The sequence below is a fragment of the Aedes aegypti genome, chromosome 2 (assembly GCF_002204515.2).
Source record: "Aedes aegypti strain LVP_AGWG chromosome 2, AaegL5.0 Primary Assembly, whole genome shotgun sequence".
NCBI lineage: Eukaryota > Metazoa > Arthropoda > Insecta > Diptera > Culicidae > Aedes > Aedes aegypti.
The window spans coordinates 196,089,417-196,112,230 of record NC_035108.1 but is presented as its reverse complement, the minus strand read 5'-3'; the positions used below and the strand labels follow the sequence as shown (position 1 = coordinate 196,112,230).

The 22,814-nt window shown below is 36.2% G+C and overlaps 1 protein-coding gene and 1 long non-coding RNA gene across 4 annotated transcripts in view; one reads left to right on the top strand and one right to left on the bottom strand.

Moving 5' to 3' along the window:
• Positions 1 to 419: 419 nt before the first annotated feature.
• Positions 420 to 12,661, bottom strand: LOC110676295. Of its 2 annotated transcripts, XR_002500245.1 has the most exons (5): positions 12,607 to 12,661; positions 11,391 to 11,934; positions 11,203 to 11,331; positions 1,818 to 1,928; positions 420 to 565 (listed from the first exon to the last, which is right to left on the bottom strand). It is a non-coding gene; the product is annotated as an uncharacterized LOC110676295 (long non-coding RNA). The 2 variants fall into 2 exon arrangements; XR_002500244.1 differs by lacking the exon at positions 12,607 to 12,661 and having other exon boundaries at positions 11,391 to 12,089.
• Positions 12,662 to 21,277: 8,616 nt separating this feature from the next.
• The window catches only part of LOC5578845 (coiled-coil domain-containing protein 102A), a 49,539-nt gene continuing 48,002 nt past the window's right edge, over positions 21,278 to 22,814 (top strand). Inside the window, exon 1 of one of the 2 annotated variants that reach the window (XM_021843600.1) lies at positions 21,278 to 21,789. In XM_021843600.1, coding sequence (XP_021699292.1) covers positions 21,694 to 21,789 — 96 coding nt within the window. In that variant the 5' untranslated portion in view covers positions 21,278 to 21,693. The remainder of the gene's footprint in view (positions 21,790 to 22,814) is intronic. The other variant, XM_001664001.2, reaches the window with a different exon arrangement.

Below are 22,814 nucleotides of genomic sequence, written 5' to 3'. Positions count from 1 at the left end.
ACTGCTGCAACCAAGTCGTTCCCTCGATTGTGGAATATTACACAGCCCGACGTACTCGAGGGCAATTGGTGTAATAAATGCGACCGATGTAATTTTTTCGATGTAATATATTCGACGTACACAATACTATGTAATTGATGCGATGTAATATGAAAGCTATGTAATCAGAACGATTTTAACAACAAAACAATTGCAAATTCCGTCCAATGGTTGATCAAATTGCCTTATTATCCTTTATTATATCAAAATCATTTATGGTGTGAAACGCGTTTTACTCGCAGACAAGATATTCATATTATTACATATTCAAAAATGGATAAAAAGCAATTTGAACAGCCATTGTACAGAATTTGATAATAAAAATAACGAATGTTTAAACAAACAGTCATAAATTTTATTTTATTTTATTATAAATCCTTTTTTATATTTATTTTATTTTTTAATTATATGTAGTCCTTCGTAATGGCACCCAGAGGGATGAATGCTAGAAGACGCTCGATCTTGTGTGCTGACTTCCAGAGTAGACTGTGAACCATTTTGAGCAGTTCGTACAAGTCTGTTGAACCTATACCAAAATAAAATAAAATGAAATATTAGAGAAATGTACTGTTTGATAATTTTTAAATGTAAAATGTGATTTTTAGTAAATAAATCTAATATAATTATTCATCTACCTGGAATTGTTAACAATTTTTTAATTTCTAGGGAGCCCGACGCGTAGCCATAATTTTCTTAAGATGAAACACCTTGGAATCCTAGTTCAATCTTGTACCAAAATTTCAAAGGTATAAATCTGCGAACAAAGCATCGAACAACAGTACCCTGTTTATTTAAGGATTTTAGGACATCGGTACTTTGTGTACTAGCCAAAAGCTTAAAATTTTAAGATATATTAGCTGACTGTTTAATCAGTTTAATGCTTCTGAAAACAGAAAATAGTGGTACAAGTCAGCCATTGTGACGGCTATCTTTGAATTTCGAGATGTTTTACCTTAAATATCTCGCAGGCTACACATTTTTTGTCATGTTCGGTTATTCATTTTTCAAAACTATCATGTGACGAGAGAATATTGAATCAGATTGGTTCAGAGATCTTCCGAAACGTTTATGACTTAAGACAAGCATTTCAGACAAAAAACTTCCCACGAATCGAGATAGGCGATTACTTTTCAGGTGCACGCCTAGTCCTCATTACAGAAATTTCAGGAAGATTCTTTGCTCAAGCTGCAATTTATGAATTATGTGTATTGCGCGATTAGGGTGTTTTATGTATTTTGGACAGAGCGTTACGCGTATATAATTTGGCCATCTCCATTTGATTTTGCCGTAAATGGCCAAATTATATACGCGTAACGGTCTGTCCAAATTAATTTGATCACCCTATTCATCGCGATGGGGATCTTGAATTTTTTTTAAAATGCTTGTAGATCGTCGCAGCTACTTCAAATCGTTTTGGTTTCTTCTGCACGATTATTCCTGATTGACCAAGCGAATATCGCGCAGAAGACACCAAAACTGTTTGGAATACCTGCGACGATCTACAAGCGTTTTATGAATAAGATCGCCGGCGCGAGAATTTTTCAAGCCACTCATATTATAAACGATAATAAATCAACTTTATTTGTAGTTATACAGGAATGCAAGCTTTATGTATACCGTTTATTTATATGTCTAAATTGCAGTTTGAGTAGCATGGTTACTTGAGATTTGGCTTAATTTAAGTCTTTTTAACATCTCTTCGCATTTAACTTTCTATAGAAATTATTTTTGAAACTCTAGGATATCCTGTAGACATACAGAGATTTCGTGAGATTTACCTGATTATTATTTTTTTATTCCTTTTTCCTTATACGTAATATGCGTCTCTACGGATTTGGATTCCTCCCGAACTTCTGCTAGCTGGTTTTTCTGAATAGTTGGGTTCAATCCTGAAAAATAATAACATTAGTTATAACTGTATACAGATACTGATTGGATGATTTTTTATTGGTAGTACATGAAAATAACATCACGAGGAACCGCAGGAGAATTTTCTGGAGCAATTTGTTCAAGATTCGTAACTTGATAAATTACAGTAGTTATTTCTAAAGCAATTTCTGAGAATAATTCAGATTTCTTTTGTTTTTTTTTTTTCTCTAGAAAAAAGTTCTTGGGAAATATTAGGAAAAAAGATCGAAGAGAAGTCATTGCAACAGCAGAAGAAGAAATACATGGATTCCAAGGGAAACGATTAGAAGAGATTCTGAAAGCATTACCGAACAAATTTCTTGGTACCGTAATCTGGGGTAACATTGATCAGGTTCTTTGAATAATTAAAAAAAAATCAGAGGGGGTTGTGTACAAGACACAACCTCATGACGTTAACTACGCCAAGTGATTTTCTGCATTTGAATTTTAGTCGATTGTCATAGTTGCAGCCTTCCTTTAGTTCAAACTCTAACATGATATCGTAACGGTCGCAACATTATAGATTTTCAATTGACACCCAGTATATTGCCGTAAGACGTAGTTAACGTCAAAAGAAGAATGAGCGAAGAAGCAGAAATTGGTCTGGTTTTATAGTGTGCTTCCCAACCCACGTGCTTGGTTGCGTAAGAAAGGGGTCGACATTTTCACAATTTTCGACAGTCTATCGTCAACAATCAAAAGTTTTCTTAATTTGAGTAAAATGTTGTATAAATTCCCGACCGATTGGTGGGAAAATATTGAAAATCTACCTGTAAATGGCTGAATTATTAGTATTCAAAATCTTACATAATTTCGTGACGGTCGCAACATTTAAGATTTTCAATTGACACCCAATATATTGCCGTAAGACGTAGTTAACGTCAAAAATCATTTAAAAATGTAAATGTTGCTAATTTAATATTTTTAAAACAACTACTGGCACCTATCGCTTGTGCCCTCCCCTTGGTTATGCGACCTTGCCGCGATGGGAGGGCATAATCCATTAGCCCATATGATGGAAACCAAAGGCGTAACCAAAGGCGTGGTATCACATTTTGGCATTTTTTGCTTAAAGCCGCGTCATTATTCATATGGCATAGACGCAATAATATCTCGGATGTGATCCAACGGACATTCTGCGTCATTGATAGAATTGATGCCCATTTCAAATAATTAATCTATTCGAAGTGGACCTTAATACTATTGGTGACGATCAGTTTGCCTTTTGCTAACCAGGATGATCCGTAGCCACTCTTACTATTAGCTAGCGAGAAACATCCTTATTATGTACGACGTAGGGAATATTACTTTGAGGAAAATGACTAGTAGATTCACTGAGGCTGTGAACCGTTTCACCAGTTCGTTTAACTATTAGTTAAAATTTGACATTTCGATAGTTATTTTCCCCTCAAATGGTTAAATTGAACATCGCGGTCGACCCATTTGAGCTTTGACATTTGAGTAGTTATTTCAGAACAAAGCTGACAGATGGTTAGTTATTTTCAAATTCACGGGAGCAGAAAATAACTTTCGAGCTGTCAAGTTTAACCATGCTTCAGAGCAGGGTTATTTCTAACCGGAGGGGAAATAACTATCGAGCTGTCAAATTTTAACTAAAAGTTAAACGAATCTGTGAAACGGTTCACAGCCTGAGTAGAAACAAGTGGCGACAATTGGGTCCTAAAATGTTTAATGAAATCTTGTTTTTATTTAATGACACGAAAGAGCATGTTACTGCAACTATTTTAGCAATTTTTCCCGCTCAAATAACGGCTATATCATACTTAAATTTTAATTTAAAAATTGGGTCCATAAATGAACCTTGACACTTTTGATCATGTTTGACGTTCGCTTAATCGACAAAAACACCACAGGGCATATAGTTTTAACACTGGGGTTGTTCCTATCTGACATTTCGGAAGGGACACGGAAAGCAAAATACACCCAAAATTTGAGTTTAAGCCAAGAAGTGTGACAAAATCTAAAAAAATATTTTTTGGGCTTAAAAAAAAGAAAAACATTAAAAAATTGAATAAACATGTGTTTTTGACCTAAACTTAAGCGTTTGGCACTAAAATTGAGACAGGCCTTTAGGACCCTATTTTATTTTAATATGGTATTTACATTGCCATAATAATAAATACCTCTTTTGTAACATTGGTATAAATAATCTAATTCCAGCTTCGTTTTCGCAAAATTTACAAGTAGAAAGTAGGCGTTGTGAAGCATTGCATTTGCCACCGAAAAGTGAATCTTGTAGGAAACTGTAATAGACCCCTATAGTAACTTTAATCTTAAATATTCACTATAAAAATGACTACGGAAAGTAAGACGCTGAGATCGATCATTAGGGTTCACTTGCTAGGTTCGAGACATTGTTGAACAGGCAAGGAAAGTGACTTTTTTCTTTATGAACGTAATGACCAATAAATACTTTTAACAACAAAAAATGAAATTAACTAGATCTACTACTAAATAGCCTATTTTTGTTAAGACGAAAATTGACATTTAAGACTCTAATCTTACGTAAAAGACAGGATTAATCAGAATTGCACTTGAATGACAAATTATTCAAAACCATTTCGACTAGACAGTATTAGTAATGACACTACTACACTACTATTTCAAACAAATTCTGGTGGAGCTGCTGATTTTCACAATGCTTCCTTTTCTCAGACGCAAGGAAATATAAGTATTTTTCAAAAACTACCACGTCACGATACTAATAAAAAACAGTGTTCATGTGGGCACCATAGCCTAGTCCGTCTGAGTATTGGTCCTGGTAGAGGGGGAAACTTGGCAAAAGCCAGACCGAGGGTTCAGCCTTGACAAGTTAAGCTGTCAGGCAGCTCCAACTGAACACCATACAAAAAAAAAACTACTGGCACCCATCGCTTGTGACTTTTTGTTTTTTTTTAAGTTTTAAGCATTTTTTGAAAAGTGTTTAAAGCGCTTTTTTGGTTTAGCTGATATAGGGCAACATTGATTGCCCAAGTGAACAATGTTCGGTAATGTTGAAAATGTCATTACTAAAATCATGGACCCCTGAAACCGAATATGAAGACCGAACTTTTACAAGTCATTTACTTTTTTAGATAAGGTACCGCGGGGCAAGTGAGTAAATAGGGTAAATGAACATAATGTGTGTATTTTACTGAATATGTGAATTAACGTTTTAAACCCATGCCTAATCCTTTGGGGCAATTCAGAACATTACGATAGGGAAGAGTTTCCTGAGATTTTTCAACCATTATTGCATAAAAGATTAAAATATTTTTAACTTGTTAACTATAAATCCGCAACAAGTTAGAGGAGTGCAGTCTTATTTCAATATTTTTAGTGGAAAAAAGTTGCGGACAATAATTTTCTCTACCATTTTTAAGTTTCAGTTTCAAACTGAAATAAAAACAATTTTAAAATTAATTCGACGTAGACCTAAAAATAACGAAATTAAAACATTGTCAATTTTCTAATCACGTGGGGCAAGTGAAAAGTTTTTCATTAGGGATTGATTTTTTGCTTGCTCTTTAGGTGAGAGAAAAGCACGTGCTAATAATTAAAGAAACACTTTACTCAAAGCTATTAGAAATCATGAAACTTTTTTAAAAGAGTTTGCCAAACATTACGATATTAATGAGTCTACTTCGTACAGCCGATTGAAAGGAATACGTTGATTGAAAAGTTCAAATATAAAAGGAAACGCACGGAAATCCGTGGAATTTCTATGTAAGGCTAGTTAAAAACATAAAAATGGAGTATAGCTCTATCCACACGAAAAAGATTCTAAACACTTTATTGAAGGATTCCGTTCCTAAAACGGTTTCTCCCGAAATGTTATTCGACGTCATTTCCGACTTGCTTAGAAACAAATAACAAGCAGTGGAAATTCAACAGAGCCGTAGGCGAATTCCGGCGCGTATTTTCTTAGAAGAAAAGGAAATTTTCTTGTTTAGTAGTGGAAGAAAATGTCTTCTCTTCGAAGAAATTGTTCGCCGCAATTCACCTACTGAAATGCAATTGCAATTCCATGATATAAGAACTAACATTGAAAATATTATAGTTGTAATGTTGTCGAATCAATTGAACAAGAAATTTAAATGACTATAATACAATTTTTTTGTTAACAAGTTACTTATGTTATTGTTCATTAGAACTGCTTAACAAATGTTAAAGATAATAGAAATCGTAAATATAACTGTTAGTTTATCAATTTATTATTCAAAACTTATGGGGCATGTGAAAAGTAGGTATACATTTAAAAAATTTTTCTGTTTTTTTTTTCAATTTTACATAAAACTCAATTTTAGAATACCGCTTATATTTAGTGGGAGTCAAATTAAAAAATATACACGACCTCATTTATTTCAACTTAACGTCTTTAGAATTTGAAGAGTCTCAACTATAGGATTTTCATTACCCACTTGTTCCACGGTACCTTATTTGAAAATTAAAACCAAATAAAGCGTGGAATACGCCTAAATATAGGCAATTTACTAGAGCAATTTGGGATTCTTTATAGTAATTCGCTCTTTTTGCTAAATTGAACATAATTTGAAAAAATGACAACTAAATCGTTTTCGTTGATATTATTTTTAGTAATAACAACAATTTCTTTACGTATTTCATTTGCAGCATTCATGTGAGGCATGAATCTTCGGTAATGTAATCCATAATCATGGAAATCGTTGTTTTGAAAAGTTCATAAATTTGCGCATAAAAACAAAACTCAATTTTATCAAAAACCTCAATTCCCATAAGTTAATGAATTTAAGAACGAGAACCACCATTCATGCATTGTAAATGTGCCATCGAAAAATGTTGATTTGCACTTTTACGAGGGGGGTAAATAAATGTCAACCCGTTTTACAATAATAAAAATCTCATCAAGGTAAAAGCAAATCAGAATCGATTAATGAATCTTTGGCGAAAATTATAGAAGATTTCGGAAAAACTTCTGGTTATTTTTGAGAAATCTCGGGTGAAATTTTTGAAAGATTTCTTGAAATGAAACACAATGTTCGTCAGAGCAATAGTCGAAATATTTCTAAGGAGATTCTTTAACAAATTCTGATGAATTCTCTAATAATTCTATAAAAAATATGAGTAAAATCCTAACGGAACATGGACATTACTTGAAAGTATTACAGGAAAGTAATGGGGCTATCTAAATAATTTTTGAAGCTTTAAAAGAAAAGAAACTCTTTTGGAAATTATTGAAGAAACTAATGGAGGAATTTTTAAATAACTCCCGCAGGAATTTCTGGAGAACCTTCTGGATGAATTTGTGATAACTCATAGAACAATTTTTAAAGTAATTTCTTTGGAGAAATACATGACGAAACTCCTGATAAAATACTTGAAGGAATTATTGAAGCAATATTAGAAGAAAATACTGGCGGAAATTCTAAAGTAACTTCCTGGGGAAACTCCTGGTAGAATTCCTGTGATGAATTCCGGTCCTGGATGAATTTCAGGAGAAAATTCTGTAGGAATTTCCAGAGTTATTTTATTTTTAGGAATTACTGAAGGATCTTCTGATGAAATTCCTGTAGCAATTTAAGAACTCCTAGTGGAATTCCTGTAACAATTAGTTAATGAAATACTGGTGGAATTCCTGACAGAATTCCCGGAGGAATTCCAGGGGGAGCTCCTAGAGAAATTCCTGTCTTATTTTATGAAAGAATTCCATTTGGAATTTCTAATGGAATTCCTTGACTTCCTGTAGAAATTTATGAGAGAACACCTCATGGAATTGTTGAAGAGCAGGTTATCACACATCCTGCATTGGAGATATCTTCGTGTAAGAATTATAGAGGTTACGCTTAGCGAGTAAGATTGTAAATATGTATCCATGTTGTAAATATGTATCCAGATGTGGAAGACAAGGTGCTGCTGACATCGCAGCAATATCAGTCAGTAGTAGTCTGTAGTTGGAACGGATAGCCTTGTTTTTTTCAAAAGGAATCACTGTTGCAAATAATTAAAGAACTCCTTGTGGAATTTCTGAAGGAAATCCTGATGAAATTCTTGAAAATATCTTGAAAGATCCGCTGGAGGAATTCTTAGAGGGACTCCTAGTGAAATTCCTACATGAAATGCCGACAAAACTTATGGGAAGAATTTCGGAAGGAACTCTTGTAAAAATTCCGCTGGGAACACCTGAAGGAACTCCTGGAGAGACTCCTGAAGAAATTACTGGAAGAACTTGGGTAGAAATTTCTAGAGGATCTTTTGGATGAATTTCTAGAAACTTCTGGGGAAACTCCTAAACAACTCTTTGGAAAAATTCTGGAACGAATTCCTGGAAGAATTTCTGTAGGAAAACCTTAAGAAACTACGGAAGGAATTCCTGGATACTTTTGGAATAATTACTGGAAGAACTTATGAAAAAATAATGGAGGAACTCCTGAAGAAATTGCTAGAGGAACATTAGCAGGAATTTCTGGAGAAATTTTTGGAGAAATTCCTTTGGAAGGAACTCTTGGAGGAACACCTGTAGAAACTTCTGGAGGAAATTTTTGAAGACTTCCTGAAAGAACTACTGGAGGGATTTTTGAAGAAGGAATATCCAAAGAAGCTTCTGGAGGAAATTTTAAAGGAACTTATGGTGGAGTTGCAGAAGAAACTCTGGAAATTCTAGTGGAAAATCTTTGTGGAATTCTTGGGAGAGAACCGTTATTATTTCTAGGGAAACTTCTTGTGGAATTCTAGGGAGATACCACGATTAATTCATGGAAAAATTCCTGATAGAATTCCTCTAGTAACTTTTCGAAGAATTTGTGAAAAAGTGCCAGGAGCAATTCCTACAGGACTTCCTGAAGGATGTCCTGGATGGATTTCTGGGGAACTCCTGGGGGAATTCCTAAAGTTTTTTTTGAGTAATTCCTGTATTACTGAAGGGGGAATTTATGAAGCAATTTATAAAATAACTCCTGGTGGAATTTCTGACAGAAGTACTGTGACAATTTATAAAAGAACTATTGGTGGAATTTTCGAATCCAATCCTGGTGACATTCCTGGAGGAATTCTTGAAAGATTTTCTTAGGGAATTCTTGAAGAAACACCTAGTGGAATTCCTGGATAAAATCCTGGGGAACTACTGAAAGAATTCCTAAAGAAATTCCAATTGCACTTTTGGAGGAACTCCTGAAGAAATTTCTGGACGTATCCTGGATGAATTTCTGGGAAACTTCTGTAGAATTTTCTAGAAATATTTATTTAGAAATTTCTGAAGGAACTACTGATCGTATTCCTGAAGAAACTGCTGATGGAAATTATATGTATTAATTCATGAAAGAACTTTAGGTGAAATTCTCGGGGATGTTTTTGATGGAATTTCTGGTTGAATACCTGTGGAAACATCTTGTGGAATTTTTGGGAAAAAAACGAGATTATTTCCTGGAAAAACTGCTGGAGGAGCTCCTGATGGAATTTCCCGTACAACTCATTAAATAATGTATGAAAAAGTTCCTGGCGCAATTGCTAAAGGAACCCTTGTATGAATTTCTGGAGGAAATCCTTTTTTTTTTGTATAGTATTCAGTTGGAGCTGCCTGACAGCTTAACTTGTCAAGGCTGAACCCTCGGTCTGGCTTTTGCCAAGTTTCCCCCTCTACCAGGACCAATACTCAGACGGACTAGGCATTGGTGCCCACATGATCACTGCTTTTTTATTAGTGTTGTGACGTGGTAGTTTTTGAAAAGTACCCATATTCCCTTGGTTCTGAGAAAAGGAAGCATTGTGAAAATCAACAGCTCCATCAGAATTTGTTTGAAATAGTAGTGTAGTAGTCATTACTAATACTGTCTAGTCGAAATGGTTTTGAATAATTTGTCATTCAAGTGCTATTCTGATTATTCCTGTCTTTCACGTAAGATTAGAGTCTTAAACGTCAATTGTCGTCAAGTCTTAACAAAATTAGGCTGTTTAGTAGTAGTTCTAGTTAATTTCATTTTTGTTGTTAAAAGTATTTATTGGTCATTACGTTCATATATCCTTGAAGAAAAAAGTCACTTTCCTTGTCTGTTCAATTTCTCGAAACTAGCAAATGTACCATAATGATCGATCCCAGCGTCTTACTTTCAATAGTCATTATTATAGTGAATATTTTGAGTAAAGTTACCTTAGGCTTCTATTACAGTCTCCTACAAGATTCACTTTTCGGTGGCAAATGCAATGCTTCACAACGCCTACTTTCTACTTGTAAATTTTGCGAAAACGAAGCTGGAATTAGATTATTTATACCAATGTTACAAAAGAGGTATTTATTATTATGGCAATGTAAAAACTATATTTAAATAAGATTGTCGCCACTTGTTTCTACTCAGTGAATCTACTAGTCATTTTCCTCAAAGTAATATTCCCTACGTCGTACATAATAAGGATGTTTCTCGCTAGCTAATAGTAAGAGTGGCTACGGATCATCCTGGTTAGCAAAAGGCAAACTGATCGTCACCAATAGTATTAAGGTCCACTTCGAATAGATTAATTATTTGAAATGGGCATCAATTCTATCAATGACGCAGAATGTCCGTTGGATCACATCCGAGATATTATTGCGTCTATGCCATATGAATAATGACGCGGCTTTAAGCAAAAAATGCCAAAATGTGATACCACCACTACAGGTTACGCCTTTGGTTTCTATCATATGGGCTAATGTCAAGGTCCCATAACCAAGGGGAGGAAATTTCTGGAGGAAATCCTGGATGAATTTCTGAAGGAACTCTAGGTGAAATTTTTAAGAATTTCTGAACGAATTCCTGGTGAAATTCATAAAGCAATTTAAGAAACAGCTCCTGAAGGAATCTCTGTAGCAATTTATGAAAGAACCCCTGGAGGAATTTCTGAATGCAATCCTGGTAAAATTTCTGGATGAATTCTTGAAAGAAATACTTGGAATTCCTGGATAAAATCCTGGAGTACTCCTGGATGAATTCCTAAAGGAATTTCCAATGGAACTCATGAAAGAAACAATTCTGGAGGAATTTCTTAAGAAACTAATGGTCGAATTCCTATATTTCTGAAGGAATTCCTGAATTCTTGTAGGAATTCATGAAAGAACTAATGGTGGGATTCCCAGGGATATTCCTGAAGGATTTCCTAAAGGTGACCATTTTGGCTGGCCGCTTGCAGAGCCGTGTGATTGGCAAAGACTCCGTTAACATCGACTTTAACCACTTGGGAGGAATGCTGGGAGCTGGTAGAAGATGAAAGGACATTTTGTGAGGAAGATCCGAAGAGAAATTCTTTTACCTTAGCAACATCACCATTGGCTGCCTTCATCAATTCTTCAGTCGTATCATCAGACGCGTGTGGTTCAAATAACTTTTCCAAAAGTGCCGACAATCGTTCTCCATTTGTAGTAACAGTCGATGAAAATGCCTATAATTAGAAATTGAGACTTAGAAGTTCTTCGACATGGCAAAAAAAGCAAATCTCACCACTTGATCCTCTCCAAATCACTGCAAATCTCGACAAAATCACCCACAGCAAATTGTTGCAGTGCAGCTGAATTTGTTGAAGCCGAAGACCAGTCCTGAATTACATTGACCTTTTCGCGTCGGCCATTACCACCGTCCTGATCTTCCTACTGCCAATCGACTCCTCGGACAAAACGTGCCCCAGGAAAAATCCCCCGCACTGCAATGTTTTTTAATTTGCGTTGCGGTTCCAACAGCGTTTTTTCGCCACCTGGTGTCAAAATTCGATGCAACCGATTCCTCAAATGATGCATATCTCCGTGATAGCAGATCGAGCACAGATCGTAATTGTTACACTCGGCACACTTCCAGCATATGGCAATTATCGGCATCTGTCGTACATGGTTCTCACGTGTTTAATTTCGGTCGGGGCACTATCCAGGATTCGAAGATCAGATGCGTCCGCGCACCAATAGTTGCTAGCAGTGCCTTTGTCGTAAACGACGACCACCTCTTCTTGAGACTCGAAATTACGCACCGTTCTAACGAGGCCTTCACCGCCATCCTAAAACAAAACACACAGACAAGAAGAAGGGAGAACCGATTAAAAAAAGTGTTTAAATAGGCAAGCCGGAAGCTGAGCGCCTAATGTAAATATTATTTCGTGACACTCTTTATCACCCTTCTAGAGATTATTGATTGCTTGTTTGTAAACTACCTCAATGAGAAGATGAATGATATCCTTGGAATTCCTGTATAAAAACCTGAGGAACTCCTGGAAGAATTCCTAAAGGAATGGAACTCCTGAAAGAAATTACTGCTCAAATCCCTTTGTTTCTGAAGGAATTCATGAAAGAACTATTGGTGGGATTCCTTGGGATGTTCCTTAAAGATCTCCTAAAGGAACTCTTGTAGAAATTCCAGTGGGAACACCTGAACGAATTCCAGAAGGAACTCCTGGTGGATTTTCTGTACTCTTGAAAGAACTCCAGTAAAAATTCATGGAAAACATCTCTTAGTGGAATTTTATGGAGAACTCCTAGAGGAATTCGTGGCTGATTTCTTAAGGCACTTAAGGAAATTATCGAAGAAAATTTGAAGAAATCCTGGAGTAATTCCTGAAAAAGAATCCTACAGAGTTTCTGAGACACTCATGGAGGAATTCCTGAAGGAACTTCTGGAGAAGTTGTTGAAGAAACTCATGAAGAATTCGTAGAGAAACTCCAAGCGAAATTACCTGAGGAACTTGGGCAGCAATTCCTGGAGGAACTCCTGGATGTACTTCTAAAAACTCCTGGAACTCCTTAAGAAATTCCGGAAGAATTTTTGACCTGGAATGAACAATGTTGAATGGCCATTAATAATTATTATTGGTTTGTTAAAATCATATTTAAACAGGTGTTTACTTACCATTGATTAAATTTATTATAATAGCAGGAAATATCTGCATGCAAACTCGACAAAAAAAAAATCTGATGCAAACGCGCACGGAATCTGACGCCATGACACTTCGTCAGACACCGACCGAAACAAAGTCTGGGCAGTGTTGCGGGACTGATTATTGCATTCGTTACGCATGCGAAATAGCATTGAATTTGTGTAATATTACTAAGGTATATCGGAATGACTTGGTTGCATTTGTTTCTGTGTAATATTTATATAGTTTAGATGTGAATATTACACAATGTCAATGTGATGAAAAATGGTAATTATATTTTTGTGTAATTTCTAAGCGATGTAATATAACATCAAAAATATGCCATTTTGCACTTGAAATTAGCGGTTACATCGAATATTTGTTACATCGGCATGAATTACGTCGATGCAAATTACATTATTTTTTGCTGTGCACATAGAAATTCACCTTAAGCGAAGTATTATGCATGGATCGATGCAATTAATTAACGAATTTCATAAATTTTCCCTTATGAAGCATTGAAAAATCTATAAAAACCTATTTCAGAAGGCTAATGTGGATTTCATACCGTTGAAATGATAGCCATAATTGGGAAAATTATTAAATACATTGAACTTTTACAAATTCCATTGCACGCCTTAAGATTTCCATTGCCGTCATGAATCATTTTCTTAGTGATACCATATTTCATAAGGCTATTATGGATTTCATATTAGGGCCCATTCACAAATTTCATAACGCTAGAGGGGGTGGGTGGGTGTCCAAAGGATGTTACGGCCCATACAAAAATTCATTAATGTTCATACAAAAAGCGTTACAAGGGGGTGGGTGGGTGTCCAAAATGGTCAATTTTAGCGTTATGAAATAAATGAATGAGCCCTTAGTTCGATGAAAACCGTAAGTGCGAAGTATGTTTCACAACATTACCATATATCAATTTCATTAGACCGCCTTACGATTCACATAGCTGTCACTAATGTGAAAAACTCATAAGGTTGTTATTATGAAAAGTTGTAGCACGAAATCACCGCCATCGTTGAGATCCAACATATTGCGTCAAATTTTTCAGAAGTCCAGAAAGGAAGTTCGGAAATGTACAATCGCGGGGATCCAAATAATTAGAAAAAGATGTAGATGTAGATTTTGATAAACGAAGAGTAATGGTTGAGTTGACGTCATCAAAATATTGTAGTATGATTAATGCCATTGCCAATTTCTTCAATATCTTTTTGGCATTAGGTTTGACCAACGTAAAATAGGAGCTCGATGTGCAATACTACTTTGCTGCGTTTTATTGTGATGCTCGCAACACGATAAAATAGTTGGAAATTCAATTTCCACTCGTTTGCTCAACATCAAAATAAATTTCACCTAATAATGAGTAGGTGAAAGCGTTGACATTTCTGTAAATACTCTGAATGAAATGTATTTTCAACTGAATATAAAAACTAATAATGAAATAATAATTTGTGTCATAAAAAGCAATGTAGTTTATATTGCTGATATAAGAAATTCATCATTTTTATTTCAATGTTCATAATGCTGTTTTATGAAATCAGCAAGACACCACACTGGCGTGATTCAGATTAATTCATAAGGTGAACCAATGAAATACTTACCGATTTCTTGTGGCAAATAAACATAAGGGGAAATGATGAATATTCATAGTATTTTTGCCTGAGTGAGGATCCATGGATCCGAGAGAAATAACGACAAACATTTTTTGTATATATTTTTGACGTTGGATAACGTCTTACGGCAACATACTGGGGTACAATTTCGAAACACGTAAAATCGCTCGCGTCACGAAAAGTGGTTGGATTTTGACTGTTAATAACTTACTAACGCCGGGATAGATTTTCAAGATTCATGCACCAATCGATTGGAAATCTTCCTACGAATCTACTCCAACAATGAAAACTATTGATTCTCATGACTAAACTATTGAAAAATTGGGAAGTATCGAGATATGTCTTATTTTTCATAGAAAAGCACATTTTTCTTGCTGTTATAAGGTTTTGACGTTTTAAGTTTACATGTACCGTAAAACGGGGTATCTTTGATAATGCGGGCAGCTTTGATAGTGCGTTACCCACCACATTCTAAACGAAATATCATAATTTCGGTTAATCGATTAAGCAAAACGAATGCAAAACTATAGAATATTAGTATGACACTTCATGTAAGGGCTGTTTTCATTTGAATCGTGAGCATTTGAAGCTTTTTAAACGAATATTAAACATTGACACGATTTTAGCATTTTCGAAACGCTTACAATCAGTTCTACGATCAATATTTGATGTAGTTTTGAATAATTGGTCACTTATTCTTGACAGCCTAGTTATCATAGAACTTGAAAATGGTCTCTTAGCGAAAAGCGTTTTCACAACCTGGGACCATTTTTGTAATCTAAGTCAGAAATTTCCATATAACGTTAAACGCCTAGAGATATGCAGCGCCCTACAAATGTTACGTATTCACTCAATTTAGTTCGATATCTACTCCATTATCAAAGTTATCCCAAAACAGAAAACCGATTTCCGATTTTATGAAAAATTATATATCCATACAAAATAAATCTTTTGGCAATCTATCAACTGTAATCGATAGCTAGGATGCCAGTACTTGTTTTAAAAATATAAATTGTAATTCTTTGAAACCGAAAGCATAAATATTGAAGTTTTCTTCGTAAAAACTATCAGAGTTACCCCGTTCTACGGTACACGCAACTTTAACATCGATTTGAGCAAAGAGGAGAACATAGAGTTCGCGGTTCATGGAGAAGTACCTCAACCCCAAACTGGCTTCGAAACTCACTAAAACAACCAATCTTAGTGGATTATGCGTGGACCTAACGTTCAACCGGAATCTTTGTTTAGGGAGCAAGAGTTACCGCTCATGCTTCTTCTTCCATCGACCGATTCTATCGGTGTTGAAGTGGTAACCGAACCACCAAAATAATAACACTCAATGTCCATAATACGTCAGAATTGACATGCAACAAATAGTATGAAAATTGATTGATCTTTCATAAGTTTGTGACGGTCTCAAGCCAGGAAATAAAAGAAGCTAACGTTATCCAACGTCAACTTGGCGGTCGTATCTCGGAAACAACCTCTTACTTTTTTCTCAACCACCGAGCGTCGCGACTAAAGCGAAGAATGCACTTTAACAGAAAAGTAATCGCCTATCTCGATGCGTGGGAAATTTCTTGTAAGAAATGCTCAAGAAAAGCATTTTTCTTTTATCACAGTACGCAGTTGAAACGAAATGTCAATTCAAATGGAGCTCGCTGTAGGAAATTTCTTGACCATTTCTTGGGCAAAATTTTTTACTTTTCTTGAGCCGAACAGCATACCTAGCTTAATACTTGAATAGTGCACTGTGTTCATTAACATCGTAAGAATGCAGCGCCACAAATGTCATTATGACAGTTATGTCGGGAACGAGTAACACGTCGCGTGTCCCACACGCGCGTATCGATTTGGTGGGCGCGCGACAATATGCACTTCAACAGAAAAGTAATCGCCTATCTCGATGCGTGGGAAATTTCTTGCAAGAAATGTAAAAGAAAAACATTTCTCTTTGATCGCAGTACGCAGTTAAAAAGAAATGTCAATTCAAATTGAGATCACTGTTGAAAATTTCTTGACCATTTCTGCAGCAGAAATTTTTACTTTTCTTGAGCAGAACAGCATACCTAGCTATAAGGTTGTCAGCCTCACTAGATATGATTTTTCTGTTGTTCTCATTCCAAATTTGTGTGAGAAAAATTGTATTTTGGAACGGTAAACATTCTTAACAACTCGTTGTTCGTATGGTCGGATCTTCAAAAACCTCACCCATAACAGTCGAAACATTACCCAGCAATGGTTGACTTACGGTCGAATGCACCATTTTGGAAATGGTTGAAAGTGAAGATGATGACATTTTGTGATACTGTGCATTGCGCGATTATTTATCGCGACGGCAATCTTAAAAACTTCTTAAAATGCGTGTAGATCGCCGCAGATACTTCAAATCGTTTTGGTGTCTTCTGCGCGTTTATTCCTAGTGGCCCAAGGCATGATCGAAGACACCAAAACGATTTGAAGTACCTGCGGCGATCTACAAGCGTTTTTTAAGATATTCGGCGCGAGAATTTTTCGCGCCACGCATATCACCACAATCATTTAACTGACAAGATTTTTGCAATTTAAGGCACAGGAAACCGTAAATTTCATTTCAATTTGAAAAACTTTCGTGACTTAACCTCACTTTTGATCGCCAATTTTGTTTTAACAGTAGAAGCATTAACCTAAGAATGCTAATGTCGCTACAGTTCGTGTTACCAACATCTAGTTTGCCACGCGCTGACAGCTTGAGTACCGGTCCTCGAAGTGTCAAATAAATTTTAAAACCATCCAATACAACATGGTATCGTTCAAACAATGAAAAGATACAGTTAAAGGTACTAAAGTTAAAGGTACTAAATAAACTAATTCAGTTTTGTGAGAACAGCGCCATAAGCATTCTGCTACTAATGTTTCTATTGTTTTAACGCCCCTCAAAAGTCTCAAAACTCCGATATTAGGTCATATGAATAAAACCAAGCAATTGCTCATGCTCAACCCGATCTGAGCAAAGTAAAGTCTCTGAGCATTTACTCAAAACCGTATGAATAAAACGATACTTTGCTCAGAGTAAGTTCGAACTTAGATTTTACTCTGTCAAAAATATTGTTTATTTTTTGGCTATCAGAGTTTTACGGGGAAGTAGGATGCTAGCGGCGCAAACACCTAGGTAGTACCTAGTGCCTTTGCGGATTTTTTGTAGTTTCCTGCCCGGTGAAACTTAACCGGGAGGAACTAAAATTATACTGTGTCACCTGCAAGGATTGGAAATCGTAAATGGAGAACATCCAAGTGCCTCTGCAGTGCACAACCGTGGTGGTAACTGGTCCGTGCCTAACGGTAAGTGTTGTGCATTTGTGTTATCCTGCAATTTAACTTTTTGCATCCCTCCCGATTAGCTCTCAACGGTGGATACTCAGCTACCGGAATTCAGCAGAATCGGTGCTATAGGATGAACATATGCGTACCAAACGACTTTACCGATTGGAGTTCCTGCGGGTCTAATACCAGCGATCAAAACCAACAGCACCGTCAAAACCCAAATCGGCAGCAACTCAAGGAAGTGAAATGTCTATCAGTAGAATAGACCAAGCGCACACTCAGCAGGAAGCTACTATTCTACCAATGAACGGATCGACCTGGCGAAAACTCTAGTGGTCAATTCGGCTACCATGAATGGATCCTACATGCCACAGGCGACCGGTTTGAAGTGAAAGGAGGAACGGGGCAAGGCAAAGACATCGCAGTGAACTGCTCCAGTGTGATTAGCGAACATACTGCGAAACAGTGGCACAAACGGACAGGACAGGCTTTTGGTCGAAATATGCCACGACCATTTCGGGATGTTTAATATATTTAAATAAATCATAGTACCAAACTCAAATAGATGGTATTTTTAGATTTTTTAAAGAAATTATTGATTATTCTTAGCATTTTTGGTTTACTTTGCCACGGATTTTATCTTTATTTTAAAAAACTACAGTGGTCATATTTGGCCACAATATGCGTAATGTTAAAGTGCATTTTTTTTTGCAAAGTTTTAGATAATCCAGCTGTGGAAAACCTACCAAAGTGAATCATGGAAGTGCCCAAATAAACCTAGTTAACTCAAAATAAATTTATTCATGCATTCTTCGAAGAAATCATCTAAGATCCTTTAAGACGCACCTTTATAAATTTCCAACCCGCTTTCAAAAATTTTGGAGAGAAATTTCTCGGAAAGTACGTCTAGGAACTATCCAAGGAATTCCTAATAAAGACTCAAATGTCTTTCTTCATTTTTATAATATTCATTCTTGATATGCCTGAATTCCTCAAATTATTGCTCCAGAATTTTATTTTCTCCATGATTTTTTTTTCTAGTGTTAGTCCAAGCATTAATTCACGATTTTTTTAAAGCATCCTTATAGATTCTTCCAGGGTTGTCCCTTTAAGTTCTGCTAACTAAAATTTAAAATGAATTTCAAGTATTTATTCTGCATTTTTTCTGAATACACCAAACACATAACTTCAAGAACTCCAAGAACTTCAAGAAAGAAGATTTTTAAAATAATTACTCAAACAATTTAATTGGGAATTCAGGAAAGCAATATAATGTAAAACAATGATTTGAAGCAACCTGCTCGAGAATCTACTGAATTTCTGTGAAAAAGAAGAAAAAAAATTCAAGAGGCGCATCTGAAATTACGTTTTCTAGTAGGTTTCTGTTCAATCTTGGAAGTGTTATCTGAACGATTATTTGAGGGAATCTCTGAATTTAATTCAATAAGAATCTTCTGAAAATTCAATGAAAAGGCCACGTGGATAATTAACAACCCCTTGCCTGAAAACAAACTGTTTCGGATTGATCAATCCAAACTCTTGTTTCAACTGGGATGTATTAAAGTGAGTGTTCAATTGACTTTTATCGTCGAAACACTTAGGTCAATTTATTTTTTTTAATTCAGATGCTTTCAACTAAATCGCTCAGCTCAGTTGTCCTGTGTGAACTTAAGGATAAGGATAAGGAGCTGACCATTAAAATGAAGATAAATCGAAGCAAAACCTCAAATTTTCAAAAGCACAAATCTACAGAACCAACGGTTTGTGCAGAAAATATAATCGATTGATCACACGCTGATTGTGGGCAATCGATCAAGTTTTTAGCTTGAACGGTTGGGGTTTGGCTTAAATGCATCTTCATCTTAATAATGTAAGACAATTTTGACGATTCCTTAAACCCCATATGGTAAGTATTTTTGTATGAAAATAAAAAATAATGTATAGGTATGGCGCGCAAGAAATCTTAAACCTCCCTCCCAAGCATGGGAAAATTCACTCACTCACCCGAACGCTACCGATAAAATATTTGCAAAGTATCTGCTGCCACCGAATGTTCAATGACTGCCGAACGCCACTAGGGTGAGCGCAAACCCGACAAATCGTAAACGATTGAGATAAACCGAAAATGAAAAGATATACGGAGCGGAGAGAGCACCTATCCTCTCTTAAATTGGAGACACGAAAGAACGCGTTCGCCATTCGATCACTGAAAGCTTCCTGCAAAATGTACAGATTTTGCGTTCACTGAAACATTTCGCCTTGTGTATTACCAGTCAGTGAACGCTCTTCAGCTCTCAAATACGAATGCCACTCGTGCGGAATCGGAATGTAAAGAATCATTCGCTACAGCAATCGGATGCCTTCGGCACAAGGAGTCGGTAGTGAATCATTCTGTTGCCGTTTTTGCAAAGACAAATTAAAGACCTCCATGTCCCTTGCAGTTGCCCAAAATTTTATGGCTCATAAGGTAATCTAGAATGCCGTGAAAAGTGTACTGCGATCTGTCAAACTTGGGTACCTTTTGTACTACCGAGGGACCAAATGCAGTACTAAAAGTGGTACCCAATCTGAGCCCGAGTGTGACGGACCTGGTTTTTGTCTAACTTGTCGCTCGGCGAACAAGAAGAAAGCGCATTGGAAATTGAAACACTCAGCTTGGTCGGAGAAACGGCAATCTCGCTCTTGACCGCTTGTGGATGTGAGCGAGAGAAATGCAATATTCGAGTGAATGTTTCCCATGCTTGCTCCCTCCTATATCAATTCTTCCATAATTAATGGACGGCACCTAAGAGGTTGTCCATAAACCACGTGGTTATATATGAAGGAAGGGGGGTGCCTGGCCAAATACCACTGTCCATACAAATTTTGAAATGTGTGTATGGAAAAAAAGACCACGAGTGGTAGGGTTCATGAAATCGGAATAAATAATCAGGTGGTTTAGGGACAGCCCTAAAAAGACACCCACGTATCAGCGTTAAGCAATTTGGAAATGGGCGTGTCCGTGTATTTTAAAAAACGTGACGCAAGAATTACTATTTTCAACACTTCTTCACCTCCACCGTATATCACAATTCGCAAAAAATACTGGTTACGCCACGCCCCCACCCATTCCGCCTGAATTTGTAAAATTATTTTGTATATGGTTCAGTTTCCGAGTACATCCGTCTGCTTTAGAATTTTTAATCAAATGTTCACGCATGAAGTTTTCAAATGAGCATGGTCAGTAGGTGACTCAGGATTTTCTGAGCATCTACTCAGCTTTTACCGCTTTATTCATACGAATTCGGATGTTCGAAAAGTAAATGCTCAAGTACTCAGTTTTATCATATACACTTGAGTAAATGCTCAAGAAAATTATCTGACAGATGGATTTGAGTAAAGTAAAAGCTTTTGCTCAGTTTATTCATACGACCTATTTTGAATTTTTAAACTTTGCTATAATTTTTTACGTGTGTTGGAACATGAGCGCAAAAACCCTTCCTTGCAAATGCTTGAACCGTTTGTAGGTGCACTAAACAAACCGCGATGAAGACGTCAACGCGCCGCCCGCCTCAAAACGCTCAAAACAAAACAAAAATTCAATTTACGCAAAAATGGCAGCCTGTATTGAGCCAAATCGAACGTAATCTCCGTTAGCATCGAACATCTGTCCGCGTTCGGGTTGTGTTTCCGTCGAAAAAATCATCGAAATAGTTTCCCGTTGATCTGTGCAAGTGTTTCCTGGTGTGGCAAGCTGTGAATATTGTGTGGGTGGTTCTTTATTTTGATTTAAGCGGAGCGGTGAATTTTACTCCAAACGGAAGCTGTATGCTCTCATCATGAGCAAAGATTCTAAGCCGAAAAATCGATAAAGTGTGAACTGCTGGAAGCTAGTACCGTCCTTGCGGTGCGTTGCTCGTTTGTTTTGCAAAGTGATTGTGATTGAATGTTAATTAAAAACTGAGTTTTGAACTGAGACCACCGCGGATTAACAATGTCGCAAAGTGCTCCTCGAAGACATCCTCCTAGCGGTGGAAATCCGGAAGTCATGACGTCGAAATTTGGCGATACCGAATGGGAGGCACGAGAGGTAAGTAGTGCCGAATGGATATGGCATCTGATTAATACTCGACATCAATATAATTTATTTGATTAAATTTGTGGAACCTGCTACAACAGGGCTGGTAAAAAGTCTCAATTAATAGAAGTTCTTTCAAGATCTCCAATTCGTAGTTTATCATGTTGTTACTTGGTTGATTAAAATTGTTAATGTTGGTTATCGTAAGATTAATAAATACAATTACAATTACAAATTTCACTTGAAAATGAATCTTGGTGAAAATTTCAAGAGGTTCCAGAGAACCTTCAGAGATTCTTACATTATTATTCCAAATCCTTATTAAGGTGTAGATGAATCGAAGCTAAACTTCAAATTTTCAAGAGCACAAATCTAGAGAACCGAACATCCGTGTAAGCTGAAAACTTAATCGATTGGTCACTAGCTGGTGGTGACCAATCGATTAAGTTTTTAGCTCAAACGGGTGCTCGGTTCTCCAGATTTGTGGTATTGAAAATTTGAGGTTTGGCTTTTATTCGATTTTACCTTAAGGATCTCTAGAAAGTTTTCCATTTCGAGAGGGATTCGCGATAAGGGCCTATCTGACAAATCAATAACAATGAGAAAATAACCAATGAAATTCTCATGTGCAATTTTTAATCCCAATTGGAGAAAATATACTCAAACTTAAACCTTTTCACTTTGACACACATTTCACAACCCTAGTTAAAAATCCTCATGTGGTATTATACATCTCCTACAATTCCTCATATTTCGTACTAAAAAAATAAAAGGTTTCGCCTAAAACGTACTCAAGAATGCCAGTATCGTCCAATGTTTTGAGCATGTAATCGATATTATTAAATCGATAAATTTTGAGATCAGAAACACCACTAAAAATTTTCCCAAAGATTCCTGCAACGATATTTCAAGTATGCTTAGAGGAATTTGTCTAAAATATGCCCTAAGATTATTTTTTTCTCTCTGTTGCAACGTCCTAGAACTGCTTCTCAGCTTTATGTTCTTATGATCACTTCAACAATTATTAACTGAGGATT